Source organism: Mirounga leonina, unplaced genomic scaffold (genome assembly GCF_011800145.1).
Source record: "Mirounga leonina isolate KUSES-001 unplaced genomic scaffold, KU_Mleo_1.0 Mir_418, whole genome shotgun sequence".
Lineage (NCBI taxonomy): Eukaryota > Metazoa > Chordata > Mammalia > Carnivora > Phocidae > Mirounga > Mirounga leonina.
In genome coordinates, this window is record NW_023270739.1 from 13,638,128 (window position 1) to 13,654,375 (window position 16,248).

The 16,248-nt window shown below is 34.9% G+C and overlaps 1 protein-coding gene across 5 annotated transcripts in view; it reads right to left on the bottom strand.

Annotated features, from left to right (window-relative positions):
* Positions 1-16,248, bottom strand: part of WASHC4 (WASH complex subunit 4) — a 61,801-nt gene that overhangs the window by 10,671 nt on the left and 34,882 nt on the right. For all 5 annotated transcript variants that reach the window (XM_034987677.1, XM_034987679.1, XM_034987678.1 and 2 more), the window contains exons 21-28: positions 14,400-14,568; positions 13,972-14,126; positions 12,387-12,461; positions 12,004-12,108; positions 9,435-9,569; positions 7,762-7,870; positions 3,177-3,243; positions 2,635-2,721 (exon numbers count right to left, since the gene is read on the bottom strand). In XM_034987677.1, the coding sequence (XP_034843568.1) occupies positions 2,635-2,721; positions 3,177-3,243; positions 7,762-7,870; positions 9,435-9,569; positions 12,004-12,108; positions 12,387-12,461; positions 13,972-14,126; positions 14,400-14,568 (902 nt within the window). The remainder of the gene's footprint in view (positions 1-2,634; positions 2,722-3,176; positions 3,244-7,761; positions 7,871-9,434; positions 9,570-12,003; positions 12,109-12,386; positions 12,462-13,971; positions 14,127-14,399; positions 14,569-16,248) is intronic.

A 16,248-nucleotide genomic window follows, 5' to 3' on the forward strand; every position in this document is an offset into this window, starting at 1 on the left:
TCTTCCTCTCCCTCTGCTCTCCCCGCCACTCTGCAAAATAAATAAATCTTAAAAAAAAAAAAAAAAAAAAATCACACATTTAACCGACTGAGCCACCCAGGCACCCCAAGAAGATATGACTTTTTAAATCCATCTCTTATCACCTTAGATGAGAGTACTCAAAAATATAAAACATTGTAAGACATTTCTAAGTCAATTTCCTTGGAGTTCAGAATGAACTCATTTCCATATGAAAAAAAAAGCTGATCACTATTGCTTAATTAACTTAGTCCCTAATATAAAATATGTAGAGCATCTTAGAACTTAAGTTTTGTATTTCTTCTGCCCACAATAAGTCCTGTAGAATTCCATTACATTGTATTTTTTTTTTTTTTAAGATTTTATTTATTTGACAGAGAGAGAGAGACAGCAAGAGAGGGAACACAAGCAGGAGGAGTGGGAGAGGGAGAAGCAGGCCTCCCGCCGAGCAGGGAGCCCCATGCGGAGCTCGATCCCAGGACCCTGGGATCATGACCTGAGCCGAAGGCAGATGTTTAACGACTGAGCCACCCAGGCGCCCCTCCATTACATTTAAATAAATTCCTCTTCATTTTAACTGTCTTCACTAATGCTTCTTCTGTACCTCCCTACCTCAACTGAAATCTGGCTCCTTTTCAAGAACTTAGCTTCCCACTTAATGTTCAGAAACATAAGCTGCTTTTTCTCCTTCATCCATCATTTATACCTACCACCACTTTCAAATTATTCCCCCACCACTAAAAGGTAGGAATCTCTCCTTTGAGACTCACGTGATCCCACTATATCCACTACCTAACTACTCCTTCCTGAAAGCAGTTTTCCTTTTAAACCACTGCCCTACTTTTATTTATCTCAGACTATAATATGTATTTTCGCTATCATTCTGGAAGACTTCATTGCTCATTTAGATAATCAATTCATTATCATAATTCCACAACTTCTTGACTTCACCTGCCATGAACTTTCCTTCACTTGATGTCAGTCATCCACTCCTTTGCATGGATCTGGACCTTGCTATTAGCAGACAGCTTTACCCTAGGGATCTTAAAAGACAATTATCCCACCTCTCTGACCTCCTGGAACTGCTTCAAAAATATTTTTTAAATGTCATCAATTTTTAAATGAATGACATCATTTAATAAGAATAACAGTCTGATTTTCTTCTTTGACATACAAGCCACAAACTAATCATTTCAGGGCACAGGACTTTAAATATATTATTAACTGTACATGGCTTCTTTAATTTGGCAAAAAACTAAGCTACCTAATAGACTATTGCAAAGCAAATCTTGTGTTGGGGCCTTATTCTCATAAATATGCACACACATTTTCCATTTCTTTTCATTTAAAAAAAATTTTAAGCCTACTGAAAAGTTAAAATATAGTGTACTGGACACCTATTTACCCCTCACCTTGATTCACCATTTAACATCTGCCACATTTGTTTTCTTTTTCCCAAAACATTTCAAGTTGGCAGATTCCATGTCACTTAGCCCACAAATGCTTTAATATGAATCTGTTAAGAACCAAGACATTTTCTTACAAAGCCACAATATATCATTACACCCCAAAATAAAATACAGTATTATCTAATGTACATAAACTCTGATGTCCTCAATTATCCCCCAAATGTTTTTTTTTCCTCATCGAAGATAAATTAAGGATTACCTACTGCATTTGGTCATCAGATCTCTTCAGTTTCCTAATCTAGAAGAGTTCCTTGCCTTTTTTGTCCTTTATGACATGTGACATTTTTTAAGAGTCTAGGCCAGGTGTTTTATAGAATGCCCCACACTCTGAATGTCTCAGATGGTTTCCACATAAGAAATTCAGAGTAAATCTTTCTGGCAAGAACACAACATGGGTATTTGCCATTACACTGCATCAGGAGGCCCCATAATGTCAGTGTGTCCTGTTAACTGGTGATGCTATGCTTGATCGTTTGGCGGAATACATCAATCTCTCTAAAGATAGCTCCCTTTTGGGGTTATTAAGCAATTTGTGGGATAATCTTCTGCTAGTGAACGAATACTCTGTTCTTCAAAACGGTTTTACTGATGATTTTTGTCTGGTTTCAAGCATGAGAGTGGTGGTTGCAAAACAGTGATTTCTCCCTAGATTTTCTCATCCATTCTGTATCGATTCGCTGGCATTCTTCTGTAAAGAAGAACTTTTCCTCTGCTCCTTTCTTACCATCACTGGGGCTCCTAAGTTCTTTACTCAATGTGTTATAATCAATTTCTACCATTATTAGTTTATTAATTTGAGAAAGAGAGAACAAGAGAGCATGCAAGAGCACAAGTGGCGGAGGGGCAGAGGGAGAGAGAGAATCTTTATTTTTTTAAAGATTTTATTTATTTATTTTGACAGAGAGAGACACAGAGAGAGAGGGAACACAAGCAGGGGGAGTGGGAGAGGGAGAAGCAGGCTTCCCGCGGAGCAGGGAGCCCGATGCGGGGCTCAATCCCAGGACCCCAGAATCATGACCTGAGCCGAAGGCAGACGCCTAACAACTGAGCCACCCAGGTGCCCCTCTAATCTTCCCTTTAAGATGATTTTATTATAAACATATACTTTTTAAGTCTCCAAATTTAGATTATTTCAAAATTAGATTACCTTGCTGCTTTTAATGTTTCTTCTGCAAGACCTTCTTCTTTTACTAGTTCTTCAAAATTTACAATATCTTCAAGATCAGGCACAAATCTAAGAATTGGGAAATAATTTTATTAAATATGCACAACTGACATAGATATGAAAGTGGTATTGTAAGGCTAAATTTTTCAACTATATATTTGGAAAGAACTTGGCATTTCAGTTCTATTATTAATATAACCAATTAAATTCTAAAATTGTCTTTTAGATATGAATAATCAAATTCTAATCCTTAAAGTCATGTAATCTTTAGAACCATTCAAACTGTACTGATAGGTTAACTGTAACTTTAAGAGAAAGATTTTCAGAGATCTGCTACAGTGTTAAAATTCAAGAAAAAAAATTTAACCAGTAGAATTAATGGTTTTCTTCCATATTTTATCTCAAAATATAGCAATAAGAAAACACTTGTCTACAATATCAACTACAATAAAGATAAATTTAAATGACATAAAATTCTTAAATGGCATAAGCAAGGCAAAAACGACGTTTGCACCCATCCATACCTGATGGCGTTGCTGCTACAGTGGAGGCCACCAGATCTTATCATCCGTATATAGCCCATCGCGTTACCTTAAAAATGACACACACACACACATCAGATATTTATAGAAATAATTCTAAACGCTAACAGTCAGGAATACAGTCATATATAGCAGTCAATTACCAGGTTTCACCACTCTTAAGTACCAAAGGATTCTTTTCTGCTTTACTTTAGTTCTTGCTCCATAAAAGTAAAACTTACATATTAGTGTGCCTAAAATATAAATATATATACTTATACACAGCTGTATCAAAAAATAAATGTGACTGACATTTGATAAACAATTTCATTAAATGACTACATTTTTAAAAAACATAGTCAATAATTTCTTCATTATCACATCGAGTGCCTCCCTCTCTCTTTCCTCCCCTCGCCACCCGCACACATGCAATTGGAAATGATATCAAGAAATCTTTATTTGACGCCTCCAAATTATACCTCCAGCCTGGATTACTCTTCCCGGTTTTTTAATCCAATGCCTATGCCTTCATGACTAAGAAAAATTTTTAATTTAATATGTTCAAGTCAAACTCAAGACCTTCACCCTGTTATATTTCCTATCTCAAAGAAACTGACATTTCCATCCTTTCAACTGCTCAGGCAAATGTCTTCAAGTCATCCCTGACTCCTTTCTTTCTTTCATACTTAACATCTAATCAATGGGCAAATTATACTAGCTCTACCTTCAGAATGTAGCCAGAATCCCACCACTTTTCATGTTCACAGCTATGACCCTATACCAAACCAATACATCTCTTGCCTATACCTCTGCAATATGTAAAGACCTCCTGATTTCCCTCCTTCCACCTTCAGCATCCTACCTCCCAATCTTATATCTACATAGCAGCAGCGCTGATGGTTCTTTTCAAACTAAGTTGGAACATATCCTTTCCTTTTCTGAAAACTCTACAATGGCTTTCCATCTCAATAAGATCCAAATCTCTTATGTGGTCAACAAAGCCCTGTGTGATCTTGCCCCTTGCTACTGTTCTGATATCCTGCCCCACCACTCAGGACTTTACTAACTCCTCCATTCCGGCCCCTATTTCCCAAAAATGCTAAACAGACTCAGGACTTTGGCACTTACTGTCACCTCTCTCTGATATGCTCTTTCCCTGAATATGCACATGGCTTATTCCCTGATGTTATTTAGGTCTATGCTCAAATGTCACCTCCTTAGAGCTTTCCTTGAACATCACCGAACGGCACTGCCCAAAACTATTACATCTCCTTACCCAACACTTGACACTGACATATTCTGTATCTTTTTATTTGTGTCTCTCCCAACTGGCATGCAAAATCCCTGACAGAGCTTCTGTTCTCACTGCTCCATCCCTAGAGCCAACATATCCTGGCACATAGTAGGAATTCAATAGTACAGATGACCCTTGAACAACATGGGAGTTAGGGGCGCCGAACCCCCCATATCCGCACAGCTGAACATCTGCATATAATTTCTGACTCCCCCAAAACTTAACTACTAATAGCCTACTATTAGCCGGAAGCCTTAACTAGTGACATAGTCAATTAACACATTTTTGGTATGTTACGTATATTATATACTGTGTCCTTACAATAAAGCTAGAGAAAAGAAAATGTTAAGAAAATCATAAGAGAAAACACATTTACAGTACTGCACTATATTCATCCAAATAAATCTGCATATAAGAGGACTTGCACAATTCAAACACATGTTGTTCAAGAGTCACCTGTATATTGCTCAAATGAACTGAAATTTGTTGGGAGAAAGAACGGACAAAAAGGTAAGAAGCAGTTAATATTTCACAATCATTACAGTAATATATGCTTTACATACACTATCTCACCTAATTTTTTTAACAACTCTCAAAGTAAGTATTACTCTATTTTAGGCTTATCCCAATATGAGAGATACATCTTCTAAGATGCAGATGATAATACCTATCTTAGAAAAATAAAACACCTGGTTTCATTGTTTTCCTACAATTGGCAGAACAATATCTGGCAGATTGAAATGTGCTAGTGAGAGCAAGTATAGAGCAACAGTTAGGAGGAACCCTCTGAAGCGAGACTTCTTGGGTTCAATGGACTCTGCCACTTTTTAGTAAGAAAATCTAGGTCAAGTTATAAAGTTTGTATCTCAGTCTCCTCATCTATTTCATTAAGCTCTACAGGGCAGAGATTTTGTTTAATGCCTTGTTGTCCTCAATAAATACCTGAAGAATGAATGAGTAGTAATACCCATAGCACTGTGAGTTTTATATGAATTAGAACCAATAAAGCACTCAGAAAAGCTTTGGCACATAGTAAATGCTCAATAAATGTTAGTGGTTGTGGTGATTATGTCAGCAGGCAGGTTATTAGACAAAAGGACTTTTCCTTTTGCTCCCAACTCTCAGATTTCTTACTCTTTTTCTCAAGATATTTAAGAGACTCAAAAACACATTACTATGCTTTATAAGGAGATTGAGAATTTATATTTTCTAAGAAGAGAATAAAGAATAAAATCCTGGAACAAAGTGAAAAGGATAATATTCACCAAATGTTGAACGCATCCTGGTGGCAACTGAGGTGACACTATTTTTTGTGTATTGGGGGGGAATATGTGTATTTTGATGTGTACTGGGGGAAAATGACTAGCATAGTAAGCTCATAATTAAAGATTATTTCATAAGACAAAATTATACCTTAAAAATATAAAAACATTAAGTAATAGGGCAAGCAGTACTCACATGTGGGAAAAAAAACCTCTGACATTGGTATGCAAATAAATGAAGTTTTAAGCAACAATGCTTTAGAAAAACAGCTCTTAATCTGAGGTCCATTGACTCTAACTTTAAGCACCTGAACTCTGGTATAATAACATGCAAAACTGTATGTATAGTATATGATTCTGGAGGAAACCAATCCAGAGTTTTCATCAGATTCTCAAAAAGGGTTAAGATCTATTGCTCCAGAAGTTTACAATCTAATATGACATCAAATGTCTCTACAAAGAAAACTGTACTTGTGGGACAATACCTCATTATTAAATTGTTTAAAATTTAAAAAGTCAAATGTAAAATTCTTTAAGTTCTTGTACTAATAACATAATAGAAATGCCTAATATGTAAACCAATTAATTTATAAAGCTTAAGCTAGTGTTCAGTAACTTTACTCCAGAACTAAATCCTTCCAATATCTTCCCCACTAGTAAATTTAAAGCCCCTCGAGAATGAAGGCTATCTCTTTTCTCAGCACCTAGAAGAGTATTTGGTACAACAGATTCCTGGTAAATGTTTGATAAATGAATGAATCTCAGGAAGTAAAATTTTACCAAATTGTAGTCAATAAGAATTTACTAACTGCTTGGGAGTCTACAACTGTGAAGAATATAAAATACCTTTAGACTTAAGTTAAAAAACCCGGTTTAAATCCTAGCAACACTATTTCTCTGAGTTTCTCTTTTTTCATCTTTAAAATGATGATTACACGCCTCTCACATAGGGGTTTTGTGAGGACATTACCAGAAATAATGTGTGTGGAAAGCTCAAATAAGTACAGCTTTGTTAATCTCTGATTACTAAATGTAGTTCTTGCTTTTAAATATAACACATTTCAGAAGACAAGTTCTACCTGTGAGGCAGGACAACTCAAGAAATAATATACAAATATGGAAGGATATAACACAGAAAATTATAATACTTAACATTTCATCTTTAATTAAACTTATTTGTAAGTAATGTAACTTATTTACTTATATTAATTAACTTTTCACATAAATTATTTTATACCTTTGCACTTAGGCTGTAACTTCAGGGAACTAGTTTGGTTTTTTTTTTTTTTCAAGATTTTATTTATTTGACAGAGAGAGTGAGCACAAGCAGGAGGAGCACAGGCAGAGAGAGAGGGAGAAGCAGGCTCCGTGCTGAGCAGACAGTCCGACACGGGACTCAATCCCAGGACCCTGGGATCATGACCTGAGCCGAAGGCAGCCACTTAACCGACTGAACCACCCAGGCACCCAGGAAACCAGTTTCTAACAGATTTTTTTTTTTTTTTTTAAGATTTTATTTATTTATTTGACAGGGAGAGACACAGTGAGAGAGGAAACACAAGCAGGGGGAGCGGGAGAGAGAGAAGCAGGCTTCCTGCGGAGCAGGGAGCCTGATGCGGGGCTCGATCCCAGGACGCTGGGATCATGACCTGAGCCGAAGGCAGACGCTTAATGACTGAGCCACCCAGGTGCCCCAGGAAACCAGTTTCTAAAGCCCAAAGCAGTGCCATGAACAGGGTAAGTACCTAATAGTTACCAGCTGACTATTATGAGCAGGATATTTGAGATGAATTAAATATATTTTTAATTTAATTGAAGAGGTTTTATTCAGTACATATTAGTCCACAGAGTATCAATTATTTCTGTACCAACAGTCTAATCATACTTGAAAAACTTTTGGTAAGAACATTACTCTAGTGGAATAAAATCAATCTCAGGCACTCAGATATTGAGTTATTTATATGAGATATTTAAGGAGAAAGATTCTTGGAATTTGTATTTTATTTCCCAACTCTTTTATAATAAAACTTACCAATCTGGCTGATGAGTTGCCTGAACTGATCAAGGTAGCTTTGTCCCTCTGGGGTAATTCCAAGTTTTCTGATGCCACGGTTGAATTTTTCTGCTCTTTCAAAAGGATACTAAAGAGATAATTTAAAGACTACCTTTATTAATAAAGACCCCTAAAGCATAAAATGCCTATAAAATCAACCATGCTAATACCACTTCCCTTCCTAATTTTGTCATTGTCCTTAAAAAAAACCACTCAAATCTAATGACAAAAAATTTACAGCACAAAAACTACCAATGTTCAAGGTCAATATAAATTTCTTTTTGCCATAGCTAAGGAAAATAATTATTAAAGTCACCAAATTTAAGTTTTCCACCACCATTATTAGTCTCCCAACATCCAACTACTCTGTTAGATAGACAAACCAATTCCTCCTAGAAACATTTCTTCAGAGATGTCCAACCAAGTTCCTGTGGGTTGAATAGGTATTATATATATAAACATACTCCTTCCCAAATAATACACATTAGCTGAGCTAAAATTTCTAATTGCACCAATAAAAATGATTTTTCACGTCTCAGCTGATTAAAAGAGTTAGGAAATTACTCATTGTATATTAATAGCAAGTGGACACAATTCTTACAAACAAGAGAATGATTATTTCTCTGAATATAATTTATTCCAATAAAAAGGAGATAATTAAATTCTCTGATAACTATAATCTATAATTTTATTAGTTATTTTACTAGGAATGTATGCTGCAAATCAAATATAAAACCCACCTAATAATCATGTTGGTTCTCTATCCACACGGCTACAGGCCTCTATACTAGTACCACTTAGATTTCTCTTCATTATTACAAAACTCAGTCCAGAGGGTGAAGGGAAAACAGCATTCTTATAAATTACGGATGGGAATATCAATTGGTACAGTGTTTTTAGGGTGTGTAGCAACATGTATCACAATTTTAAATATTCATATTTTGTGCCCTAGAAATTTCTCTTCAAGCAATTCACCTTTCAGAATTTTAATAGTCTCCAAATTCACAGATAATGATTGTTAATAACACTAAAAAATCAGAAAAACCTAAACATCTGTCAGCTGGAGAAGGTTAAATAAGTTATAGTATACATCTTTACTATCAACTGTTAAAAAGAATGAGGCAGATCTATATGTAGAGAACTGTGATAAGTATACTGTAAAATAATGTGTGTAGTATTACACCATTTTTGTTAGGAAAAAAAGCAGTACATGTAGGTGCAAATAGATACGTTTATCACACAGACATCTAGAAGCATCTAGAAGCATCACATCAGAATGTTAACAGCAACTGCCTCCAGAGATGGAACTGGGAGGAAGAGAAATGAGGGAGATCATTTAGTTTATGCACTCTATATTGTTTAAATGTTTCAAAGTAAGCATGTTTTGCTTCTGCGTTATTTAAAATAAAGAAAGAAAAGTTAACACCTGGCTATACCGATCCTTACACTGTGGCCTACAGAGAATGCAAAGAGTAAGATATTATAAAGGGAAATACAAGAAACTTGGAGGCCAGATCTAGGAGACATTATTGTGAAAAATACCTAAAAAAAGAAAACTCCACTACAGAGTCTCATAATGAACTTCAGCATAAACATCTGCTATACACTCAACAGTTCAGTCAAACTACCTTAAAAAGAATATGTGAAAATACCTTATGATCATTTTGGTCCTTGACTTCCCTGAAAAACCGAATATCTTTAATCAATCGAGATTTGATATGTTCATCATACATAAATTGGCTGAATATATAGAACTTCTTTTTCAAAAACTGGTAGGTGAAATTAACCTATAAAATTAAAATACAAAAAAATTGGACAGTTAATATAAAAATTAATCTAAAATCAATGTGACTGAATAACAGTTATCTATCAACTCTATATGAGTTTTCATAAAGTCTAATATTTATAAAGTCTAATTCACACTGGACATAATAAATGAAGTTTTTTTATTGCTCAAGTTTACAGAAATTTCTATAAGCTCCCTTTAAATATTTTAACTACACAAAAGGGAAAAAAGGGAAAAAAAGGAAAATATTTTCCTAATAGAAGTAAGAGTTATAGTGAGAATCAAAAAACCAGATTCAACACACTAGTTTTTAAGTAATAAACCACAATCAGAAGTTTCTGATCCTCCATCTGCAAGACTACTTTTTACTAATCTACATGTCTAGAATGATACTGAAGTAAGAAACATGGTGCTCTTTAACTTTCCTGAAGGAAGACATTCAATTATTTATCCAGGGATATTTTGAGCACCTCTTATGTGCAAGGAACGGTCTATCTGCTCTCATGCTAGACATGGTGCTTGTCATCATGTAGTCTATATTCTAGCAGGAGTGACATTTTAAACAATTATATGTTAAATAAATTATTAAATCTCAACTGCAATAATTCATACAATGAGAAGTGCCAGTGCTTTGAGAATAATAAAAGGCCCTGACCTAGACTCAGAAAACCCTGAAAAAGTTGAATTTGAGCTGAGATTAAAGCCATAATAACGTAGAGGATGGGAGTCCTAGAGGATGAAAGCCCTGTACTAGTCTTTGTCTCCTCCACCCTCAAAAACTACTGTTTTGGCAAATATATGCCATTTTTTTTTAAACAGTCTTCATTTACCCAGTTTTAGAAATGGGTGCTTTCTCGTAACTTTTCTTGTGGCTTAAACACTGCTTTTTCATTTATTATTTTTTAATTTAAATTCAATTAACGTATAGCGTATTATTAGTTTCAGAGGCAGAGCTCAGTGATTCATCAGTCTTATATAATACCCAGTGCTCCTTACATCATGTGCCCTCCTTAATGTCCATCACCCAGTTACCCCATCCCCCCATCCCCCTCCCCTCCAGCAACGCTCAGTTTGTTTCCTGTGGTCAAGCATCTCTTATGGTTTGTCTCCCTCTGATTTCATCTTGTTTCATTTTTCCCTCCCTTCCCCTATGATCCTCAAACACTGCTTTTTCTTGATCTCCTTACTAGTAGTTGTGTTAGCAGAAATAGTCTCTTCTTTATCCTTCCCACTCTTAATAATGGGTAACTGCCAGTCTCTGATCTTATCTCTTCTATACTCACTTAGTCATCACCAGACATCAGGAATGTACATTCACTAGTGTGATCAACTGATAAATGACTGTATCCCATGCTAGAGTATAATCACCATGAGAGCACAAACTGTTTTTCTCACCATAGTGCCCAGCACTGTGCCTCAGATAAAATACATACACAATTATATCTATTACATGAATGAGTGAGTATCTAACAGATGAGGTCAAAGAAGAGTTTATTTATCCTGAAAAGTTCAGACATGACCTCTACCAGGTGACTCCTTATTTTAAGTTATAAACTCTGTCTCATTTCTATATTGGTAACCACTAAAACAGAACTCCAATCACATCTCCTATCAGCTCAAGTACTTTAATGGCTTCCCCACCGAATATTAAAATGATCCCTATGTAATTTCCAGTTACATAACTCCTTCTTATTCCCTTACTTTCAAATATGCTTAATAATAGTTTACTATTTAAGCATTCATACTCTTCCTCAAGGAGAAGTTAAGTGTATCCTGAAAACCAGGTAAATTCAAAGACTTCTCTTGTCCGCAGAAGAAAAAATAGCATACAAATTCAAGTGAGTCTCTCAAGTGATAGAAGGCCCACTTCTAAAATTCAAAATATTTTTAGAAAATTTCTACTTTTATGGATATCAAATAATTATTAAGTTCCCCCCCCAAAAAAGAACATGACTGATGTTAAATAAACTGCTATCAATGATTTGCTTGCAAAAGCAACTTTCAAAGAATATCAGACAATCCACACAGATACATATATTTATGTCAATGTGCTCAAATCTCCAATGCTGTTTATAATGATGATCCTGAGATGGTAAGATATTCAAAAATGCCTTTGTATCACTGAGCTTCCATCACATCCAACACAATTTTAGTGCCATTTTTTTTTTAAGATTTTATTTTTAAGTAATCTCTACAGCCAACATGGGGTTCAAACTCACAACCCCAAGATCAAGAGTCACATGCTCCAGCAACTAAGCCAGCCAGGTGCCCCCCCGACATTTTAATTACACCAATCAGAAGATGGAAACTCAGGTATAATATAAACAAGCAGTAGTATATGTTTACCAGAATATTCTACGAGAAAACTATTTGCCAAACTACCAAATTAAACAGGAGTCTATTACCCACCCAAACCCCCCCAAAAAAGTTCTTACTGTTGTATTCATGATTCCTGTGCCATGTGTTCGAATTGAATTAGCAATATGCCGAATATTAATAGTGTTCAAATGTTTGTTATTGCTTGTTCGTTCAATAAAAATCTGCAACGAAACAAACTTATGCTAAGTAACAACACAATCCATAGCAACACTGGTCAGTTATACAAAGAAAATTTTACAATCTATTTTATTAAAGATAATTTAATTGGAAAGTCATTCAAGAAGATAATACAATCAAAGCAAAGGAATAAAAAGATGATCTCTAAACAATTATATTCCACTTTATTTCACTAGTTTTCACTAATGAGAATCAACTCTGCCTCTCAGACTTCCTACTATACATCCACCCACATTTAAAAAGAATTTTAAAACCTACTCACCTGATTGTTGAGATTATAGAGGTATCGAGACACAAATATATGGATATTTCTCATAATTTCCAAAACATCCAGGCCCTACAAAACAACCCACAAAGTTCTATTATTATTGAAGATAGACTTGTATCAATATAGTGACTTACTAACAATATTTTTAAATTACTTTAAAAAACAACTATACAAAAAGTATGACCAAAGCCTTCTAACTGCTATAATCAGGACTATCTCCTTGGGGAAACGTGGCTGCTTGTTCTCTTACCCCTTCTGTAAAGACAAGAAGAGTTATGTTTAAAATTTCAGAGATTCATGACTCAATCATTTCCCCACCATTCTTGAGAATATTTGTTTGTCTTCCCAAGATCTTCTGTATATGTTTTACTAAATAAACTAATGGCCAGATTCTAAAAGGCAGTCAGGATATGTGGTGATATTTATAAAATACATACTGTTTTTCAGGCACTGTGCAAGGTTCTTTATATGTAATTCTCAAAAAAAAATGAGGTATTAGTCTTCTAAATTCCACAACTGAGGAAAATGAAGCTAAAGGAGTTCTCCAAGGTCAAACAGCTAGGAAAAGGCAGACCTAGGAATTTTTAGAAAATCGAATTCCAAATCCTTATGCTTCTTTAAATTACACTAGACCACCTTTAACATACAAGTTACCTATGAAGAATCCTTCATTCTTCAGCTATTACTCTAATGTCTAATGGCATCATATAAATTGTCCCACAGCTTTTCTAACTGGGGCTCAAAGGAGCATCACAACACCCGTTAAAGTTTTTATTATCGTTTTTCTCATGTTTCAACCTAAAAATCTGTTTACTTACTTTTTCTCCTACTAGGTTATAAGTACATGAGCTGAAATTGTTTTTGTTTTGTTTTGTTTTTAATGTCCCAAAACATAGTTCAGTGCCTGGCATCTTTTCAGTAAATACTAAATGTATAAATGAATGAAAGGATATACAAACTGATCCTAGAAATGCAAAAGGATGGAGGAAAAATTACGATCCTCAAATTTTGGAACTGAATAAATGTTTTTTGATAAATACTATTTTTGGTTTTTCTTAGAAAAAATACATGCAAATTAACTGAAAACTTTAACTTTTGCACTCATGAGATACTACCATATTGTAAATTAGCTCACTGAATTAGCAAAGTCAAATGCTTGTAGGCACTCGTCATTGTAAGAATAAATTTATAATCATATACATTTAACCATTTTTTCCTAAGACATTAAAGCCTATGTTATATCTACATTTAAAATCCTTAACTGTGATCTTGACTAAACTTTTTACAATTCTGCACAAGTCACCTCACAATCCCAGTGTTTCTGAAACACTGTATCTAAATCTATGCAGATTTCAGATGTTCAACAAAAGTCAGAGTGTAAACAGGAAGCCTGTGGTAAATTATTCATAAAGCAAATTAACACCATCTAATTTTTTATTCTTGTCAAGCATGTAGTTTTTATAGCAAATATTTTGAGATATAAACACATGCTAAATAAAGTAAAAAGAAAAAAAAAGACTGCTTAGAGAAACGCTGTTATGCTATAAACACACTATGCTAAAAACACTTTATACTATACCTGTTCCAAAGTCTGACTAGGAAGATGAGCCTCTGTCATAATCAATCCATAACGCTGGGTAGCTAAATTTCTCATTTCGCTGTAAGTGGCCCAGTCATGAAGAGCCACTGTTGTTAGATTGTAGAAAGTCTTGTCTAGGTAGTGAGTTACATAAGCTACAAAAAAATAATTAATAAAAAATAAATTTTTGATTCATGAAAAGTAAAAAAGCAAGAGAAATGAAACTTTTTGCAAACAACTTGTCTTTGAACATTAAATTTCTTCCTTTAAAATAAGGTACCAGGAAAATAAAAATGAAGAAACAAAAACGAATTAAAGAATAAATGAGTAATACAAAAATACCCTCAAAGTTTTGTTTTTTTGTTCTTTAATAGTTAAGGGCAAACAGATACAGAATATGACTTTAAGAAGGAAAACAGAACACTTACCTCGAATGTCAATGAAACGATTGAAAAATCGAATTGGATTCAAAGAGAAAAAAAGGGCCAGGTCTTTCATGCCAACTTTGAAAGGGTTTCGGTCATCCAGTTTTAAATGAGTGTGCACAGAAAGTCGCAGATCCTTCTCTATTTCCTTGCATAATTTGTCCAGTAAATGCTATGCACAAAGAATTGATACCTTAATTTTTCAAAATGATATTCCAATTGCATTGTTCTTCTAAGGCATCTATGCTTGACCATTAGAGTTTTATAATCAGCGCAATGATGAAAAAATTTGTCAAACTGGTTTAAAAGTCTAAATAAGCTATGGTAAAATATTTTTATTGGCAAAGTGAAAATTACTTTGTTCTCCATTTTATTTTTTTTAAAGATTTTTTATTTTTAAGTAATCTCTACTCCAAATGTGGGGCTTGAACCCACAACCCCGGGATCAAGAGTCACACACTCCACTGACTGAGCCAGGCAGGCACCCCTGTTCTCCATTTTAAACCAACGATTTTTCTGGGACGCCTGGCTGGCTCAGTCAGTTAAGCGTCTGCTTTCAGCTCAGGTCATGATCCCTGGGTCCTGGGATCAAGTCCCACATCGGGCTCCTTGCTCAGTGGGGAGCCTGCTTCTTTCTCTGCCTGAAGCTCCCCCTGCTTGTGCTCTCTCTCTGACCAATAAATAAAAATCTTTAAAACAAAATAAACTAAACTGATGATTTTTTGACCAGGGAGCAGTTAGATAAATTCTAAATTTTTATGTTCATTAATACTTAAAACCCTTGAAAAGAACTTCAAAAGCTAATGTCTGATGAGTTCATTACAAGGAACATGAATAAACAATATAAAGTATAACATTTATGGAAACCAGTAGCTAAGAAGGAAAGGTCCTGAGAACTAGCAAGAGAAGAAAAAAAAATTTTTTTTTTCAAAGATTTATTTATTTGACAGAGAGAGACACAGCGAGAGAGGGAACACAAGCAGGGGGCGCTGGGAGAGGGAGAAGCAGGCTTTCTGCCGAGCAGGGAGCCCAATGCGGGGCTCGATCCCAGGACCCCAGGATCATGACCTGAGCCGAAGGCAGATGCCTAACGACTGAGCCACCCAGGTGCCCCAAGAGAAGAAATTTTTTAAAAAGCTTCCTTATAGGGGTGCCTGGGTGGCTCAGTCAGTTGGGCATCTGACTCTTGATTTTTGCTTGGGTCATGATCTTGGGGTCATGGGATCAAATGCCATGTTGGGCTCCATGCTCAGCAGGGAGTCTGCTTGGGATCCTCTCACTTACTTTCCATCTGCCCCTCCCACCAAGCGTGCTCTCTAATAAATAAATAAAATCTTTAAAAAAAGCTTCCTTATTATAATAATCATTTTTTTTAAAAAATCACAAAATTCATTGCACTAAAGGTAATGAAATTTATCATCTTCTCTGGTCTACCATTAAGTTCTAAATACTGGCCAAACATGTATGTTATTATAAAATACATATAAGAATAGTTAATACAAGAAATTACATAAACTTTTTCACAATTTTATCAAACCTGAATATCGTTTATATTGTGAAGTTTACTCATTTTTAATCTCTCCCTCCATATAACATTGCTAGATGACAATTTAAAGATATCAGTGTTTATAATATGCATTCCATTAAAACAAGAAGGTATATATTACACTGCATTTGAATTATTTGTTATACAAGTAAATCTTTTAAATTTAGAAAATTTAAATAAACAGAAAATTTTAGTCAGTGACGCGCCAAATAATTCAGTAAAATTTCGGTAGTTAAGTTGCAGTAACTGCATTACCATTAGCAGCACTCAATTTTCAAACCAATTTCCAAATTCCTAGTCTGAATT